This window comes from Salmo salar, chromosome ssa19 (genome assembly GCF_905237065.1).
Source record: "Salmo salar chromosome ssa19, Ssal_v3.1, whole genome shotgun sequence".
Lineage (NCBI taxonomy): Eukaryota > Metazoa > Chordata > Actinopteri > Salmoniformes > Salmonidae > Salmo > Salmo salar.
Genome location: NC_059460.1, coordinates 61,584,705 through 61,603,620, shown reverse-complemented (window position 1 = coordinate 61,603,620; position 18,916 = coordinate 61,584,705). Strand labels below are relative to the sequence as shown.

At 42.7% G+C, this 18,916-nt stretch overlaps 1 protein-coding gene across 20 annotated transcripts in view; it reads right to left on the bottom strand.

The window, feature by feature from the left end:
- Positions 1-220: 220 nt before the first annotated feature.
- mapta (microtubule-associated protein tau a) overlaps positions 221-18,916 on the bottom strand; it is a 41,076-nt gene continuing 22,380 nt past the window's right edge. For 13 of the 20 annotated variants that reach the window (XM_045701868.1, XM_045701876.1, XM_045701880.1 and 10 more), the window contains 9 exons: positions 14,371-14,434; positions 14,256-14,273; positions 13,844-14,100; positions 13,475-13,567; positions 13,064-13,156; positions 10,214-10,306; positions 8,650-8,731; positions 6,176-6,282; positions 221-3,596 (listed from right to left, as the gene is read on the bottom strand). In XM_045701868.1, the coding sequence (XP_045557824.1) occupies positions 3,393-3,596; positions 6,176-6,282; positions 8,650-8,731; positions 10,214-10,306; positions 13,064-13,156; positions 13,475-13,567; positions 13,844-14,100; positions 14,256-14,273; positions 14,371-14,434 (1,011 nt within the window). In that variant the 3' untranslated portion in view covers positions 221-3,392. 20 annotated transcript variants of the gene reach the window in all.

Sequence of the window (18,916 nt, the reverse complement as noted above, 5' to 3'; positions counted from 1 at the left end):
TGGTACTTCATTCAAAATCAAACGGCTCAAATATCCTTCGTATTACCTTCATAAAACAATTCCATATGTTAGCTTAGACAGGGCTTAGACTGCAGAGGGTTTAGGGCTAGTTAACCACAAAATGTAAACAGTGCAAGTTAAAGGGATAGTTGACCGCAAACGTTTGTTGTGTTTTCGCTGTTAGTAATGTGAACCAGAGATTTCAGAGCAAAGGACAAAACATGGTTTAACGGTTTATTTTTTTAAATTCACAGCGACAAGAATCATCATACACCAGTTATTGATAAAATGCACAATAACAATATCAACAATCACATTTTCCACACAACTGTACAGCGGCAAAAATAACAAAAGGGTGATGATGAAATGTGTTACTGCAAACTCTTTCCATTGCCCTCAGAACAGAGGCTAGCGGAGAGGACCAACACCAAAAAAAAAAACAACTTTTCCCCAACTTTTTCCCTTGAGTACTGATAATGTTAGTACTGGAACTTATCAGTACCTGCCCTCCAACATATTAGTCCCAGTAATCCACACAGAACACAGTGCACATACCCATTTAACACATTCAAACAAATGATGTCCATTATGATGAAAAGTAACCAACAGTTTAGCATGCAGATTGTAGTGTTGCAAGCACACCTTTTCTCAAATGCCCTGGCCAGTTCCGAGTCCTCAATGAAATATATATTGGCAATACAAGTCAAACACACACACCGGAAAATCGTATAACGTTATCGATGCACCTTAATCTCCACATAAAGGAAAGGGTTGCCTTTTGGCTTCTATTCCCTCGCACTAATACCTACATGTATCCTTATATAGACAAAGCAGATATTACAGGATGTACAATGAAAGCACAGTGTAAAAGGAGAGGCAGACCGCTTACTCTTAAATGAAATGCCATGCAAGGACTTTTAAGATGGTATGTTTGCTCGGAGTTAGGAAGGCAATCAATGACGAGAATAATATAGTGGTGATTGGTGAACCACAGTGGGTTTACATTAGGATAAAACACTTATCCATTTGAGCATATGAGACAGTTTCGTACATTTCCGTCGTATACGTTTCAGGGAAAGGACCCAAAGCTTTATAACCCGTGAGAGCATGCTCGTGCGCAGGCAATTAGTAGGCCTAAATCTAAATATATCCGAACGGTACGTTGCTCCATGTGACAGATGGTTAAACCTTTTAGGGTACTTTTTTTAACTTAAAGGTAGAGTGAGCAATATGACATCATCACATACAGCGAGGCAACTTCCTGCTTACAAAAATCTATGAACACAATTCTAATCTGCCAAGACAGCCAATTAGCTCCTCCCAACGTGGACATACCTCAAGGGAGGGTGCAAACCTGAAATAACCAATAGGGGTAGTCTTGGGCGATTGGAATTCAGTTGTTGCTTATGGTGCGTTCCAGACAACTCGGAACAAGGAAATCTCCGACCTCCGACTTCAGTGCACTCAAGACAACTGGGAACTCTGGGGAAAAAAACAGCTCTGACTGGGAAAAATAGTTTTGAACAGACGGTCATCCAACTCGGAATTACAATTCAGAAACTCGGGCATCATCCTAGAGCTCCGACTTGTCTGACCTGAAGATCACTGATGTCAAGATTCTTCCCAGTCTGTTCTTTTCTGATTTTCGAGTTTTCTTGAACGCACTATTATGGTTGCGTTCGCCTGCTCAGGCGTTGGATTGCATCAACCAATGGTTGCGTGCCACATCATCAACTGTGCAGTCGTGCACCAGATTGCTAAATCATATGATGTGTTTAGCTGATAGTTAAACACCTATCCAAGCATTGTGAGATCTGGCAGGCGTCTGCAATGTAGTCGGGCAGAATTGTGTTTAAGCAGGAAGTTGCCCCACTGTGAATGATGATGTCATACTGCTGAGTCTACCTTTAATTTCTTGGGAGAAGCTATGTTTTTCTGCTTGTTTTTATGTTAATTTGACTACATGTGTTGCAGAGTTTATTATGATAAATGTAACCGATTTCTTCATGTCACTTCAGCAATTTTTCTTCTGTGTTTTGACTTTCCTTTGACTGCCTGTTTTTTCAGTATTTTGTATTGACTTTTGGTTCTAGTACTTAGCTGCTCAACTGACTATGAGGCAGTTATCCTGTACATTTTACAAAGCCATGTCCATGAAATTAAAAGCTCAGAAAGCGTCGGTCATAAAAAAATGGGTGAGTTTACCAACTACTGCATTACTGTGATCTGAAGCCAAATTAGTGAAAAATTCAGTCCCTGACTGAAATTACGTGTCTTACGTTAAACGACACAAGCCATAATTGGTTAGATGATTTGCCTGGCATAGCTAAGCCTGTTAATTTAGTAATTCAGTAATTTAGTATTCCCCTCTAATTCATGTCTTCTTTAAAAATTAACAAATATTTTGTCACTAGTAGCCTACATACATTAAATGTAAACTGCCACACCGCATAAGACAAAAGCTGAAACGCATTTACAATAGAGCCATAACAGAATAATATTGAAAATAAATTAACACTGACAGTAGCAGGCACGATACAAATGTTTCCATATCAAATACATGTCATATCCACAGAATACAAATAGAAAAGTGTGTGCCCAACACAAACCAAGGTTTCTACGCTAAACATTCTGTATCCCTCTTCTTTTGTCCATGAAGAAAATGTTTACCTCTGAACTATACTACCTTGGTATGCAGTGTATAGAGGCACCCAAAGCAGACAGCAGGTTGGGGAGGTCTAAAAGCATTTTACTGTCTGAATGAGAGCTTTTGCTACATGAGCCCATCTTTCCTCACTTGCAGCTGGATGATGTGTTTTCTTATGTTCAATACATTGTAAAAGGGGGCCCACTTCTCTCAAACCTCTTGTTTTCCATGTATCAAAAAAGCCATTCAGGAGACAGCCATCACAGATCATTTGCACATCAAAATGGACATTTGTAAAATAAGGGCTTCGAATCGCAGTCATTGTGACAGTAAAATGACTTATCGAGTTAAAGTGAATTAAATATGGGTGAAAGTTCAAATATAATGTCCAGAAACACTTGTAGGACCCTGGGTTTGTTTGGATGTTTGTTTTCTTTAAACTCTTAAAGAAGGGCCATTTATACAAACGGTACAAATAATGACAACAAAAATAGATCAAGAGAGAAATTAAATAATCTAACTTGACCTACTTGAATCTCTTTTTTTAAAGACCTCTTTCCTAACAATAATGCATCATGAAGAAGAACAGTCGGTGATGGAAGAGAAACAGTGATGGGTATAGATAAAAAAGTCCCGTGAAAAGGAGGAGGAAGGCGACAGGCGTCATGACTCCTCTGACGTGGGCGGTCAAAGTAGTGTGGTCGGTCAGGAGACTTCCGGTCGGCCATTGTGTGCCACCAGCCAATCACAAGCCTTGGCTGGCCAGCGAGGCAGATACCTGGTCGGCGAGTGTGGAGAGCTGCGGTGAGTCAGCCATGTTGATCGAGCCGGAGGAGGACAAGGTACTGAGCTGGTGGGACAGGGGGTCGTCTTCCAGGGAGATAATCTCGGCCCCGTGGTCAGTGCGTGCCTTGGCCGTCTCACGGAACGTCAGCTTGTGGCTCTCAATCTGCCGATCGAAGAGAGGGTACATCATAAGGTATATAAGGTATCAGAATCACTTTTACAAGTACATTTTCACACACCCGGAATTTGACTTAGTGAAGTGGTGCTGCTAGTAATAGATAAAACAGACAGAATATAGAAAAAGGACTTTACACATAATCTACATGCACTATATACAATATAAATACAATAAACACAATGATAGGACAGTAATAGCAAATGTACAGTTGCTGTATTTTGTTGCAGATCACAAGTTAGCAAACAAAAATAGTAAACACACGAGCAGCGACCAAAACAATGTGACTGCCTCACTGGACGCCAGCCGCAATCGACATAACTGTACACACAGAGGTAACGGTTGCACTTTATTTTATGGTACATCAAATATTAGGTATGTATTCTAATAAATTACCAATTGTGTTAAAATCTTTGAAGTAAGTAACAGAACTTACACATTGTTTCGACAAATGTTCCTATTAATACTAGGTAAATACCAGTGGAAACGGTATGCATTCTGGGTGGACATCCGGACTCCTTTATTTGATGATGCTGATGTCATCCACGTACTGTAACTTTCAAGGGCAAAATAATGTATTTTCTAGCCAAATTGCCCTTTATTGCACTAAATATGCATGCAATCAATGACTTTCCTTAGGTTCAAACCAAAAAGATCAAGACATTCAGTAATAAATATATGTTTTCAGACTATTCTGTCACGCTGGTATAAAGGATTTTGGAGACAGGCGCAGGAATACACAATAGGGTTTTTTAATACACCCAAAACAAACACGTATACAAAAACACTGGGCTGTACCCAAACAAAAGAGCGAGGGGAAACCTTGTGGACCGACACGATACCCATAATACACAATATATAAAGCACGCAGCATAACAGCTGCCCCAACGGACATGTGAACAAAGACAGAAGGAACAGAGGGCACATATATAACATACTAATCAGGGGAAATGGGAACCAGGTGTGTGTAATCAAACAAGACAGTCCGGGGTTGATGATAATGAATCCCGTTCAGTGAATACTAGAAAGCCGGTGACGTAGACCTCCGGAACTGGTGAACAGAATGAGCAGCAGTACCGGGGGGATCCGTGACATATTCGGATAATAATATGGCACCGTATGGTGGTAAAGAGATTAATTGAAGCATTAGATGTGAGCTGCCTGCTCCTGAAATTTGGTGTCTACATTTTGAAAATGGTGTCCATTTACCCTGACAGGGATGCGTTGTAAACGTTCAATATCCAAGATATACTGCAGTGTACACACAACATTCCACGCCTTCTTCCTGCTTGGCACCGGTGGATGTTGTGTACTTACTGGAGTCCTCAATCTTTATGAGCGGGTTCATCAGGATGGGTGTGATGGGTGCTGAGGGGAGGGGCTGGGGTGACTGTGGGGGGGTGTCAGCAGGGGAAGGGCCGTACGTGCCCTTGTTTGATGGGCTGTCTCCAGCTTCCTTCCCCTTCTCTTTCTACAGAGGACACCCAGCAATGGGGGGAAGATGACAACAACAAAAAATCCAACAAAAACATGTGATGGGGGGGAAGAAGATAAATTATAATAATGCTCACAAACAAACCAAGTGCCAGGTGATGTAAGTGACAAAATATTTAGTTGGATGAAAATAAATCATGGAATGAGAACAGGGCAAGAAGCTTTCTATAGCTGTGATGTTACTAATGTGGCAGAGGGGGGAGCCTAGTTAGTTTAGACAAGAAAAGCAGCACTCAATCCCAAATGGACTCCTACACCCTATGCACTTGTGGAGATCTGAAAGGATTTGACAGGTGCAACTAATATAGTAATAGCTGCATCTTGCCCTCTAATAGGCTACCATATCACTTGTACCAATTAAACCCTATCAGATTTACATAAGTGCATAGGGTGTTGGGTCTAGGGATTTCGGATTGGGCCCAGGAAGCCAGGATCGAAGATCGTGGGTATTAACACATAGCAGTGCGATGAAGTACACACGGAAGGAGAGCGGGTGAGAGAAGGGTAAGGAGAGCAGGCGGTTAGGCAGCCACAGTCACCCAGGAGTCCAATGCAGCCTTAGCCTATTTTCAATGAGACCACTCACTATTCCTAACGCTCATGTATGTCTTAAAGGTCAAACGCGGACAGGCAAACAAGATACAATCATTGATACTTTGAAGTATTAAAAGTACATACTGTGCATGTATTTAGCCTAATGCAAGAACAATGTCAGGAGTAGCAATCTCTGTCAGTTCAGCCATGGGACCCCACAGTACTATGTTAGTATGTAAGATTCATAATGAAAATATTTTGTGTCGGTACTTTGTAACAAGGATGCATTTCCATTCGTTGCCATGTTACGGTTGCCTTGATCAATACTGATTTTCACAGAGCATTTGCCAAACAAGGTATTCAATCGGGGGCTATGCCATAAAAGAACAGCTCAGAGCAAGCAGTAGAGAAGTTCTTCAGGACAGAGGGAAATATGAAAAACATATCACTGATATTAGATGTGTAATCCAGGGACAAAGCTACTTTTCCCTAAGGGCCAGTGTATAAGGATGTTCCAGAATAATGTTTTCTCGTCTTACCCTCCTCTGTCCACCTCCGGCCACGTGCCCAATGTTGTCCATGGAGCCGATCTTTGATTGGACCTTGAAATCCAATTTCTCAGATTTGATCTCAACATTCCCACCACCTTATTACAGAAATGACAAAATGATACAATTGTTAAAAAGACATTTACAGCTACCATGATTGACCTATCTGTAAACCAACTGTTGTTCCTCTGTGTCCTCCAGTCAGCTCGCTGGTGCCCCGCCCGCTGGATGTGAGCTACAGAAAAGAGCTAGCTAGAGCTACAGAATTGTAACGTAATATGCAATGCACCGTTACAGCGGTGGTGGTGAAAAGCACCGCCAGCAACTTTTCAGCGACCCTTTGTATGGCGGTACTTCCAGAACTTTCAACTTTGAACTCCCATTGGTAGTTGCATATGGAACTTTGGATGTTAGAAAATGCTCCGTTATTAAATTAAATACATTTTTACTCAATGAAGTAATCCAACAATGTACAGTATCAGTCAAAAGTTTGGATACACCACACACCATTCCATGGTTTTACTTTATTTTTTACTATTTTCTACATTGTATAATAATAATGAAGACATCAAAACAATGAAATCACGCGGGATCATGTAGTAACCAAAAAAGTGTTAAACAAATCAAAATATATTTTATATTTGAGATTGTTCTTTGCCTTGATAACAGTTTGCACACTCTTGGCATTCTCTCAACCAGCTAAATGAGGTAGTCACCTGGAATGCATTTCAATTAACAGGTGTGCCTTGTTGAACATTAATTTGTGGAATTTCATTCCTTCTTAATGCGTTTGAGCCCATCAGTTGTTTTGTGATAAGGTAGGGGTGGTATACAGAAGATAGCCCAATTTGGTAAAAGACCAAGTCCATATTATGGAAAGAACAGCTCAAATAAGCAAAGAGAAACGACAGTCCATCACTACTTTAAGACATTAAGGTCAGTCAATCCGGAACTTTTCAAGAACTTTGAAAGTTTCTTCAAGTGTAGTCGCAAAAACTACGATGCTATGATGAAACTGGCTCTCATAAGGACCGCCACGGAAAGGAAGACCCAGAGTTAACTCTGCTGCAGAGGATAAGTTCATTAGGGTTAACTGCACCTCAGATTGCAGCCCAAATAAATGCTTTACAGCGTTCAAGTAACAGACACATCTCAACATCAACTGTTCAGAGGAGACTGCGTGAATCAGGCCTTCATGGTCAAATTGCTGCAAAGAAACCACTACTAAAGGACACCAATAAAAAAAAGACTTGCTTGGGCTAAGAAACACGAGCAATGGACATTAGACCGGTGGAAATCTGGCCTTTGGTCTGATGAGTCCAAATGTGAGATTTTTGGTTCTAAGCTCTTTCTTTGTGAGACAAGGAGTAGGTGAACGGATAATCTCTGCATGTGTGGTTCCCACCGTGAAGCATGGATGAGGAGGTGTGATGGTGTGGGGGTGCTTTGCTGGTGACACTGTCAGTGATTTATTTAGAATTAGAGGAACACTTAACCAGCATGGCTACCACAGCATTCTGTAGCGATACGCCATCCCATGTGGTTTGCGCTTAGTGGGACTATCATTTGTTTTCAACAGGACAATGACCCAACACACCTCCAGACTGTGTAAGGGCTATTTGACCAAGAAGGAGAGTGATGGAGTGCTGCATCACATGACTTGGCCTCCCCAATCACCTGACCTCAACCCAATTGAGATGGTTTGGGATGAGTTGGACCGCAGAGTGAAGGAAAAGCAGCCAACAAGTGCTCAGCATTTGTGAGAACTCCTTCAAGACTGTTGGAAAAGCATTCCAGTTGAAGCTGGATGAGAGAATGCCAAGAGTGTGCAAAGCTGTCATTAAGGCAAAGGGTGGCTACTTTTACGAGTCTAAAATATATTTTATTTGTTTAACACTTTTTTGGTTACTACATGATTCCATAAGTGCTATTTCATAGTGTTGATGTATTCACTATTATTCTACAATGTAGAAAATAGTACAAATAAAGAAAAACTCTTGAATGTGTAGGTGTGTCCAAACTTTTGACTGGTACTGTATATAGCGCCATCTTAGAGTATCTTTTTCTTCTCTTATTAGGTGTCCATCCCAAAGTGTTGCACTTGGGAAATCAGAAATCAAGCACCCCTATAAATGACACTCACCTTTCAGGATCAAAAAGAGATCTTCAAAAGAGATCTTTCACTGAGCAAACAAAATGTTTAATTAAACTACCGATGGAAGTTTAGAAGACACCAAACCTAAGCATTAATGTATTGAACACACTGTATTGAAAAAATCCACCTTGCATCAATTAAGGTTCAACATTTTATGGACCACCTAAACTGGGTCTGTTCCCCACCTTGGCCATCCCATTCAAAATGTTCTGGACACGTCACTGGGGAGGGAAAGACTACTTTTGAAGTCTAAAAACGTACGACAAACTTTAATTTTGTAGTGTAATGTCCCTTTAAGTTTAAGGCTTACCTGGCTTGTGGTGGATGTTGGCTGTAGAACCACATTTTGATTTAACATTGCTCAGGTCAATCTTTTTGTGGACTATTTGAACCTGTGCAGGGATATAAAACAAAAACAGAAAAATCGATACATATCATTTTATGAAATTTTTCCTCCAAGTAGAGGAGAAATGCGTATTGATGATGTTGACTTGTGATGCATGCAACCACATAGGACCTTGCCCTCTGCCTTGGCCTGTTAGTGTAAGACAGATGGTCGTTGGGGAGAGTAAAACACTGTTAACAAGATACACATAAACACACACTATTACTGGACAATACCGATTGACTCAAAGTCAAGATCCCCGTGCTGATTTAACTATATCATTTGAAACTCAATGAATATTTTAAATAGAGTGTTTTCAGTTTATTAAGTATTCTCACATTCTATGGCGTCATTCATTTAGAATGCAAACTGTAGCGATATCTCAAAATGAGACATTGCTGTTATTTCAAATTGCTACATACATTTATTGTGTTATGCAGTACATTGCCATGCTTTTAGATCCCATCGCCAAATTTCACAATCCAAGCTCTGGATCTGATGACCTCATCACATGCAGCCAGGCTCCCGGAGTGAAGGGCCCGGCTGGTGTCTCTCGACACAAAGCTCTTTGTCTCTCTTGAATGAGGTCACTTATTTGCTGTTCACTACAATAGGCTGGCAACTCCAAGCAGAAGCATAGGACAGACACACTTTTGTTAATGGGCATTAAGGGTGGCTTCTGTCCCATTTGATGCTTGTGTGCTTGACATTTGCAAGTATTTATTTCATTAAAAAAAAAAGCATACTACAAAACTCAGCTGATCAGTTTGGTGTCACTTATTAAGTACCCGTCCAGGTACTCATTTTGCATTTTGTTTAAAGGTAAAGATTATAGACATGATTTTATCAGCAAACACAGAAAAACAGACAGGTACACATATTCTCTAGAGGGGGTGGGGAGAAACATCATTAAGCCTACTTTAGGTTGTCATGAGCGTTGCATAAGATTTCCTTGGCAGTTGCAGCCGATGTCATATGATATAACAGGGTCCTGACACAACCAGCAATTTAGGTCAGCTAGCTCACCAACCAACTAACTAGCTAGCTAAGGTTGGGGTAAATTCAGGGAGTGAATTGATATTCAAACTTAAATGATGAATATTGGCTTCCAGAATTGGCTGAGTTGAAATGCAATAGACACCTAACCCTGTTGCGTACCACTGCATGCAACATAAAAGTGTTGGACCATTTCGCCAACATCTATTGTTATAATTATGTACAGCATATGACACGCTCATGACAGTTGATAGAGGCTTTATGACCACTGGTTAACACAACATATTAATATCTCACAGTTGGAGCAGTGGGAGAGTTGTAGTCACACAGATTGGAACAGATTAACACAATCGAGACAGGGATTTCCGTGCAAAGGCGTTCGACTAGTTCCTTAGTGCAGATGCAAATTATCCCATTGGAAAAGGGAAGGGCTTTGGCAAAAGCGGTTTCTGCAGGGAGCCGTGGGTTCAACCCTTTAGTAAGGCCTACTCACATTGCCTCCTCCGGGTGTATGTTTGATATTATCTTTGGAGCCACAGCGAGACTGGACATTGCTTACGTCCACCTTCTTTTCTAGTATTTGTACCTGGAAAAATGCAGATGTAGGGGAAGAGACTGTTATCCTTGAGCAATCAGAAAGCAGCACGGCTGCGTATGAGGACCATGGTAAAGGAGGCGAAACCAGAACTCCGTATAAAAAAAATACATTAGACTGGTTGTAGGTAATGACAAGGGACCAGTAGAGAAGGAAAGGAACTTTTCAGGAACTTTTTTACCAACGTTTGCGTCGATGATCATAACTGTAGAGAGACTCAAGATGCAGGTGTTGAGTTTATCCCTTAGTTACTCACACTGCCACCTCCAGGTATATGTTTGATATTGTCTTTGGAGCAGAACTTAGACTGGACATTACTAAAGTCGATCTTCTGATCAAGTATATTTACCTGGAAAAGTACAGAGGTATTTTTATTTGCATTTATTATGCCAAGGCAGCAGCTACTCTTCCAGAGGTTCAGCAAAATGAAGGCAGTTTATACAATTTTAAAAACATTACAATACATTCACAGATTTCACAAAACACTGTGTGCCTTCAGGCCCCTACTCCACCACTTCCACATATCTACAGTACAAAATCCATGCGTACGTGTATAGTGTGTATGTTACTGTGTGTGTATATATGCATGTGTCTGTGCCTATGTTTGTGTTGCTTTACAGTTCCCGCTGTTCCATAAGGTGTATTTTTATCTGTTTTTTTAAATCTAATTTTACTGCTTGCATCAGTTACTTGATGTGGAATAGAGTTCCATGTAGTCATGGCTCTATGGAGTAATGTGTTCCTCCCATAGTCTGTTCTGGACTTGGGGACTGTGAAGAGACCTCTTGTGGTATGTCTTATGGGGGATGCACGGGTGTCCGAGCTGTGCGCCATTAGTTCAACATGTCAATACCTCTCATAAATACAAGTAGTGATGAAGTCAATCTCTCCTCCACTTTGAGCCAGGAGAGATTGACATGCATATTGGGTGGCAGGTAGCCTAGTGGTTAGAGTGTTGGACTAGTAACTGAAAGGTTGCAAGATCAAATCCCCAAGCTGACAAGGTAAAGTTCTGTTGTTCTGCAAATGAACAAGGCAGTTAACCCACTGTTCCTAGGCTTCCTAGTTAAATAAAGGTTAAAACAATATAATATCAATATTAGCTCTCTGTGTACATCCAAAGGCCAGCTGTGCTGCCCTGTTCTGAACCAATTGCAATTTTCCTAAGTCCCTTTTTGTGGCACCTGACCACACAACGGAACAGTAGTCCAGGTGCGACAAAACTAGGGCCTGTAGGACCTGCCTTGTTGATGGTGCTGTTAAGAAGGTAGAGGAGCGCTTTATTTTGGACATACTTCTCCCCATCTTAGCAACTGTTGTAACAATATATTTTGACCATGACAGTTTACAATCCAGGGTTACTCCAAGCAGTTTAGTCACCTCAACTTGCTCAATTTCCACATTATTTATTACAAGATTTAGTTGAGGTTTAGGGAATGATTTGTCCCAAATACAATGCTTTTAGTTTTAGAAATATTGAGGACTAACTGCAACTCTTTGTTAAGTGTTGCAGTCATTTCAGTCACTGTAGTAGCTGACATGTATAGTGTTGTGTCATCTGTATACATAGACACCAGTGGCACCAGTGACACTTACTCAAAGAGGGTGGCATGTCATTACTAAAGATTGAAAAAAGTAATGGGCTTAGACAGCTGCCCTGGGGAATTCCTGATTCTACCTGGATTATGTTGGAGAGGCTTCCTTTAAAGAACACCCTCTGTGTTCTGTTAGACAGGTAACTCTTTATCCACAATGTAGCAGGGGATGAAAAGCCATAACACATATGTTTTGTGTAAGTGCTGTGCATGTTAAATGTCCTTCACTATAAGCATGCTGAACGTTTGTTGTCAATTTGTTTACTGTAAAATAGCATTGTATCTGGCCAAACACAATTTTTCCCAAAAATGTACTAAGGGTTGGTAACAGGCTGATTGGTCGGCTATTTGAGCCAGTAAAGGGGGCTTTACTATTCTTAGGTAGCGGGATTACTTTTGCTTCCCTCTAAGCCTGGGGAGCACACACTTTCTAGTAGGCTTACATTGAAAGATATAGTTATAGAGGTATAGGAAAGAGACCATTATGTTGGAATAATCCAAAGCAGCAAGGCTGCAGGTGTGGAAGACTGAGACAGTGAAATCTGTTCTCATGAATGACCTACCCAGTGGGCACAACTGGTTGAATTTACATTTCATTATGTCTTTAGGTTGTATACTGGTTGTATAAGTACGTTTTTCAACATATTTTTAGCAACCAGAAAAATATGTCTTTATCTGATTGTAATCTGACCAGATAACAACCAAACAAGATGTCTTTCCCATGAGGTATTTATCTCATCATGAAGAAGACACCTTTACTGTACCTGGTTATAACAGAGACCAGTTGGATGCAATCTGGTTATTATGATGTCTTTTCAACCAGAAAATTAAATCATCAACAAATAAAATTGTTAAAAAATGTTGTCTTTCATTAACACTTTTAATAGTCAATAAAAAGTATCCACAGAAGCTTCTATGATGCCCTTTAACGAGTTATAAAATATTTATAGACCCCTAAGTAGCCGCTGCCTGCTAATGATACTACAGGGTATTGCTTGTTATTGGGAGATTTTCGCTTATTTGATTGTTGCACTATTCTCCTATCTTTTATCATAGAGTGCATGATTCCCACAGGGTCAAAAAGACGGGGCAGTGATGGAACAGAAATGATCAGGTTTGTGAATAAGGTTTTGTCTCAAAACTAGTTACTCACCCTGCCTCCTCCAGGCGTGTGATTCAGGTTGGCTTTGGATCCACAACGAGCCTGGACATTGCTTACGTCCAACTTCTTCTCGAGGATTTGGACCTGAAAGTAGAAGTAAAGGAAAAGGAGTATTAGCCTTGAGTAGTCAAATGCAGCAAGGCTACAGATGAGGACCATGCCAAAAGAAAGGGAGAATCTGACTTCTTGTAGGGATGAAAGCATAGGGCAGACATATTTTGACTCACTTAATCCTTTAAAGGAGTACATTGTAGAGTTTGTGCACCTATGATAATTAAGCTTGTGACGAGAGCCAGCAAAGATGGGGTAGGACATTTCCAATTTCGAAAAAGGTTGCTTCGATGATCATAACTGTAGAGAGACTCAAGACTCAGGTGTTGAGTTCATCCCTTAGTTACTCACATTGCCACCTCCGGGTGTATGTTTGATATTGTCTTTGGAGCCACACTTAGACTGCACATTGCTTAAGTCGATCTTCTTTTCAATTATTTGTACCTGGAAAAGTGCAGAGGTAGGGGAAGAGACTGTTATCCTTCAAGGGATTCAAAGCAGAGGACTCTACACTAATTCAAGTGAGCTGTCTGAGATGGATAAAAAGATCTCTCAAAACAAAAACGACTAGCCACGCAACAGTTCGTCATCGGAGTGAGAGCTTCCATCCCTGTGTAAAACACTAAAGCAGATGAAGAGACAGTGAATGAGAGGAATGGAATATCAAGGTTGTGTGAGGCACATTGCCATGTAGTAACACCAAATAGAGTCTGAACTTACCCTTCCTCCTCCAGGCTGGTGCTTGATGTTGTCCGTGGAGCCGATCTTGGACCTGACGTTCTTCAGGTCCGGCAAGGGGGCCGCTGCGGTGAGGGGTGCAGGGGCGCGGCTCTTGAGAGAGCCAGGGGACTTGGGTGGGGTGCGCACCACCGCAACCTTTTTCACCTGGTTTGTGGCCACAGCCAAGGGCTTCCCGGGAAGAGTCTTGCTGGAGGGGGACTTGGGAGTACCAGGACTGCTCTGTCCACTAGTGTTGTCTTTAGGGAGTATTGAAAGGGTACAGTGAGCCTTTTTGAAGACCGTAAATGTACAGTTATTGCAAGGCCAGTGAAAGATCGTACAAAGAAACAACTGAAGGCTAGTCCTGATCGAACTAATGGGTTCAATAAAATTAATACATTTTTCGATTTACCTTTGTTCTTGCCGCTTGCTGTATCACAAAAAATAAACAGCATAAATTAGGCATAATCAGAGTTTTGTCAATGATACTTATTGTGCTGCACATTGCAGGCTAGCTAGCTACATACCTGGAGCTGGGGTTTTGGCGGGAATCTTGGTTCCGGGGGCCTGAGGCCTGGCACCACCCAGAGTCTTTACAACCCCAGAAAAAGTAACAAAGGTTGAAAATGACATTAGTGACAAATTATCAACCAACATGCTCTTGATTGACTGGCTGATCCATCAGCACTCTTGATATTGTATTTTTCAAATATGAAATTATACTTTTGTTTCTAGCTAGTTACCTAGATTGCATTGCCTATTGACAATGTAGCTATTTTTTTATTTTACCTTTATTTAACTATGCAAATCAGTTAAGAACAAATTCTTACTTACAATGACGGCCTACACCGGCCAAACCCTAACCCGGACGACGCCGGGCCAATTGTGCGCCGCCCTATGGGACTCCTAATTACGTCCGGTTGTGATTCAGCCTGGAATCTAACCAGGGTCTGTAGCGATGCCTCTGGCACTGAGATGCAGTGCCTTAGACCGCTGCTGCACTCGGGAGCCTGTAGCTAATGCTACTCCAAGTGTATTTAGATAGATAAGTTATTATGAATATAACCCTCATATAGCCCTCACCCTACTGTCATTCTGGATACGATTTAAGAGCACTAGCTACTCCAAATGTGGCCATTAGCCTTGACTGCATGCTGAACGTGCATTCAGAGCCATAAAACAAGCTTTATTTTAGGGGTCAATTGCAGTCCTTTAAACATGGAAAAATGCATGATAAGATTATATAGCCTCAATGTATAAGTGCAGTATCATTCAAGTGGCTTTCAATATGGCCAAAGAGCATCAGCCTCAGACATTCATAGCGCGACACTAAGCTTGCTTCAGCCAACTACCATCCACAATGTACAGTATCTGTAGCACATGACAACCCCCATAGGAGTTGGCTATACACCAGAAAACATCTAGGCTACAGCATCTGTAAATCTTTGGCAAACTTATTTTTGTTTGTGTGAAACTGAAAGAGCTCTTCTACCTTAGTTCCTGTTCATTGCAGCCTTGTATACACAATTCATAGTACTGAAGGTGTGACAGTGAAACTGTGCAAGGGCTTGTTTCTCAGAAATGGCTGTGTTGTGATTGATTGAGGCACGGATCAGAGTGTCAGTAGACAGGAAGTCGTTAAAGTGGGCTAATGAGTTACTCACTGGCATGGCAAGATGGAACACACTTCACTCTGCTAGTCTTAGTGAGCATACACATCTACTCTGGACACACTCAAGGCTGTTGTCACCCTGCATCATAACTGGCCACAGATATTCAACAGACTGTCCCTCTAAAATGTGACATAAAGGGAGGATTAGACTCATACTGGAAGTATAAAAGGTATAGATGGGTTAGCTGACAACGTCACAAAACCTATGCGCATGCTTCAACGGGGCAGAAGTCTGTGAGTTGTTGTGATTCTGGATGGCCAGATAGGCCATCCAGTCTTGTGTCACCCCAGGTGAGTCGATACCAGGCTCACCCAGAGCCCTCTGTTGCACACATGTTTGTGTATATTAATATTCCTGAGTTTTCCCCGCATTCCCAGCATAAGGCGCTCGTAGATTCAGGCGCAGCTGGGAACTTTATTGACAGATCATTCTGATATACTCCGCTACACGTGCCGAGCATGTGTCCCTGGTGCGTAGGGTGCTTGGTCGACTGTTGGAGCATGACCTGTACGTCAAGGCTGAGAAATGCCTGTTTTTCCAACAGTCCGTCTCCTTCCTAGGGTACCGCATTTCCACATCAGGGGTGGAGATGGAGAGTGACCGCCGTGTGTAATTGGCCGACTCCCACCACGGTAAAGGAAGTGCAGCGGTTTCTAGGGTTTGCCAACTACTACCGGAGGCTTATCCGGGGCTTTGGTCAGGTAACGGCTCCCATTACCTCACTGCTGAAGGGGGGACCGGTGCGTTTGCGGTGGTCAGCTGAGGCGGACAGGGCTTTTGGTCAGCTGAGGGCTCTGTTTACCTCGGCTCCCATGCTGGCTCATCCAGATCCCTCTTTGGCATTCATAGTAGAGGTGGACGCGTCCGAGGCTGGGATAGGAGCCGTGCTCTCTCAGCGCTCGGGTACGCCACCAAAGCTCCGCCCCTGTGCCTTCTTTTCAAAGAAGCTCAGCCCGGCGTTGCGAAACTATGACGTGGGGGACCGGGAGTTGTTGGCTGTCGTCAAGGCTTTGAAGGCGTGGAGACATTGGCTTGAGGGGGCCAAACACCCTTTTCTCATCTGGACTGACCACCGCAATCTGGAGTACATCCGGGCGGCAGGGAGACTGAATCCTCGCCAGGCAAGGTGGGCCATGTTTTTAACCCGTTTTGTTTTCACCCTGTCCTTTCACCCTGTCCTACAACCCTTACCCGTTCCACAACGGCCGTGGTCGCACCTTTCGGGGGATTTCCTAACGGATCTTCCTCCATCACAGGGTAACACCACGATCCTGGTCGTTGTGGATCGTTTTTCTAAATCCTGTCATCTCCTCCCTTTGCTCGGTCTCCATATGGCCCTACAGACTGCGGAGGCCCTGTTTACACACGTCTTCCGGCACTACGGGGTGCCTGAGGACATAGTATCTGATCGCGGTCCCCAGTTCACGTCAAGGATCTGGAGGGCGTTCATGGAACATCTGGGGGTCTCGGTCAGCCTTACCTCGGGTTTTCACCCCGAGAGTAACGGGCAGGTGGAGATAGTGAACCAGGATGTGGGTAGGTTTCTGCGGTCCTATTGCCAGGACCGGCCGGGGGAGTGGGCGGCGTTCGTGCCCTGGGCAGAGATGGCCCAGAACTCACTCCGCCACTCCTCCACTAACCTCTCCCCCTTCCAGTGCGTACTGGGGTACCAGCCGTTCCTGGCGCCTTGGCATCAGAGCCAGATCGAGGCTCCTGTGGTGGATGACTGGTTTAGGCGCGCTGAGGAGACATGGGACGCCGCTCATGTGCACCTTCAGTGGGCCGTGAGACGCCAGAAAACCTGCGCAGATCGCCACCGCAGTGAGGCCCCGGTGTTCACACCGGGGGACCGAGTCTGGCTCTCGACCCAAAAACTGCCCCTCCGCCTGCCCTGCCGGAAGCTTGGGCAAGTCGGTTAGGACATACTTTGTGCATGACACAAGATATTTCTCCAACAATTGTTTACTGACAGATTATTTCACTAATAATTCACTGTTTCACAATTCCAGTGGGAAGTTTACATACACTAAGTTAACTGTGCCTTTAAACAGCTTGGAAAATTCCAGAAAATGTCATGGCTTTAGAAGCTTCTGCTAGGCTAATTGACATAATTTGAGTCAATTGGAGGTGTACATGTGGATGTATTTCAAGGCCTACCTTAAAACTCAGTGCCTCTTTGCTTGACATCATGGGGAAATCAAATGAAATCAGCCAAGACCTCAGAAAAACAATTGTAGACCTCCACAAGTCTGGTTCAACCTTGGGAGCAATTTCCAAACGCCTGAAGGTACCACGTTCATCTGTACAAACAATAGTACGCAAGTATAAACACCATGGGACCACGCAGCCATCATACCCCTCAGGAAGGGGACGTGTTCTGTCTCCTAGAGATGAACGTACTTTGGTGCGTAAAGTGCAAATCAATCCCAGAACAACAGCAAAGGACCTTGTGAAGATGCTGGAGGAAACAGGTACAAAAGTATCTATATCCACAGTAAAACAAGTCCTATATCGACAGAACCTGAAAGGCTGCTCAGCCACTGCTCCAAAACTGCCATAAAAAAAAGCCAGACTACGGTTTGCAACTGCACATGGGGACAACTGCACATGGAGAAATGTCCTCTGGTCTGATGAAACAAAAATAGAACTGTTTGGCCATAATGACCATATGTTTGGTGGAAAAAGGGGAAGACTTGCAAGCCAAAGAACACCATCCCAACCGTGAATCACGGGGGTGGCAGCATCATGTTGTGGGGGTGCTTTGTTGCAGGAGGGACTGATGCATTTCACAAAATAGATGGCGTCATGAGGGAGGAAAATTATGTGGATATATTGAAGCAACATCTCAAGACATCAGTCAGGAAGTTAAAGCTTGGTCGAAAATGGGTCTTCCAAATGGACAATGACTCCAAGCATACTTCCAAAGTTGTGGCAAAATGGCTTAAGGACAACAAAGTCAAGGTATTGGAGTGGCCATCACAAAGCTGTGACCTCAATCCTATACAAAATTTTGGGCAGAACTGAAAAAGCGTGTACGAGCAAAGAGGCCTACAAACCTGACCCAGTTACAACAGCTCTGTCAGGAGGAATGGGCTAAAATTCACCCAACTTATTGTGGGAAGCTTGTGGAAGGCTACCGGAAACGTTTGACCCAAGTTAAACAATTTAAAGGCAATGCTACCAAATACTAATTGGGTGTATGAAAACTTCTGACCCACTGGGAATGTGATGAAAGAAATAAAAGCTGAAATAAATAATTTTCTCTACTATTATTCTGACATTTCACATTCTTAAAATAAAGTGGTGATCATAACTGACCTAAGACAAGGAATTTTTACTAGGATTAAATGTCAGGAATTGTGAAAAACTGAGTTTAAATGTATTTGGCTAATGTGTATGT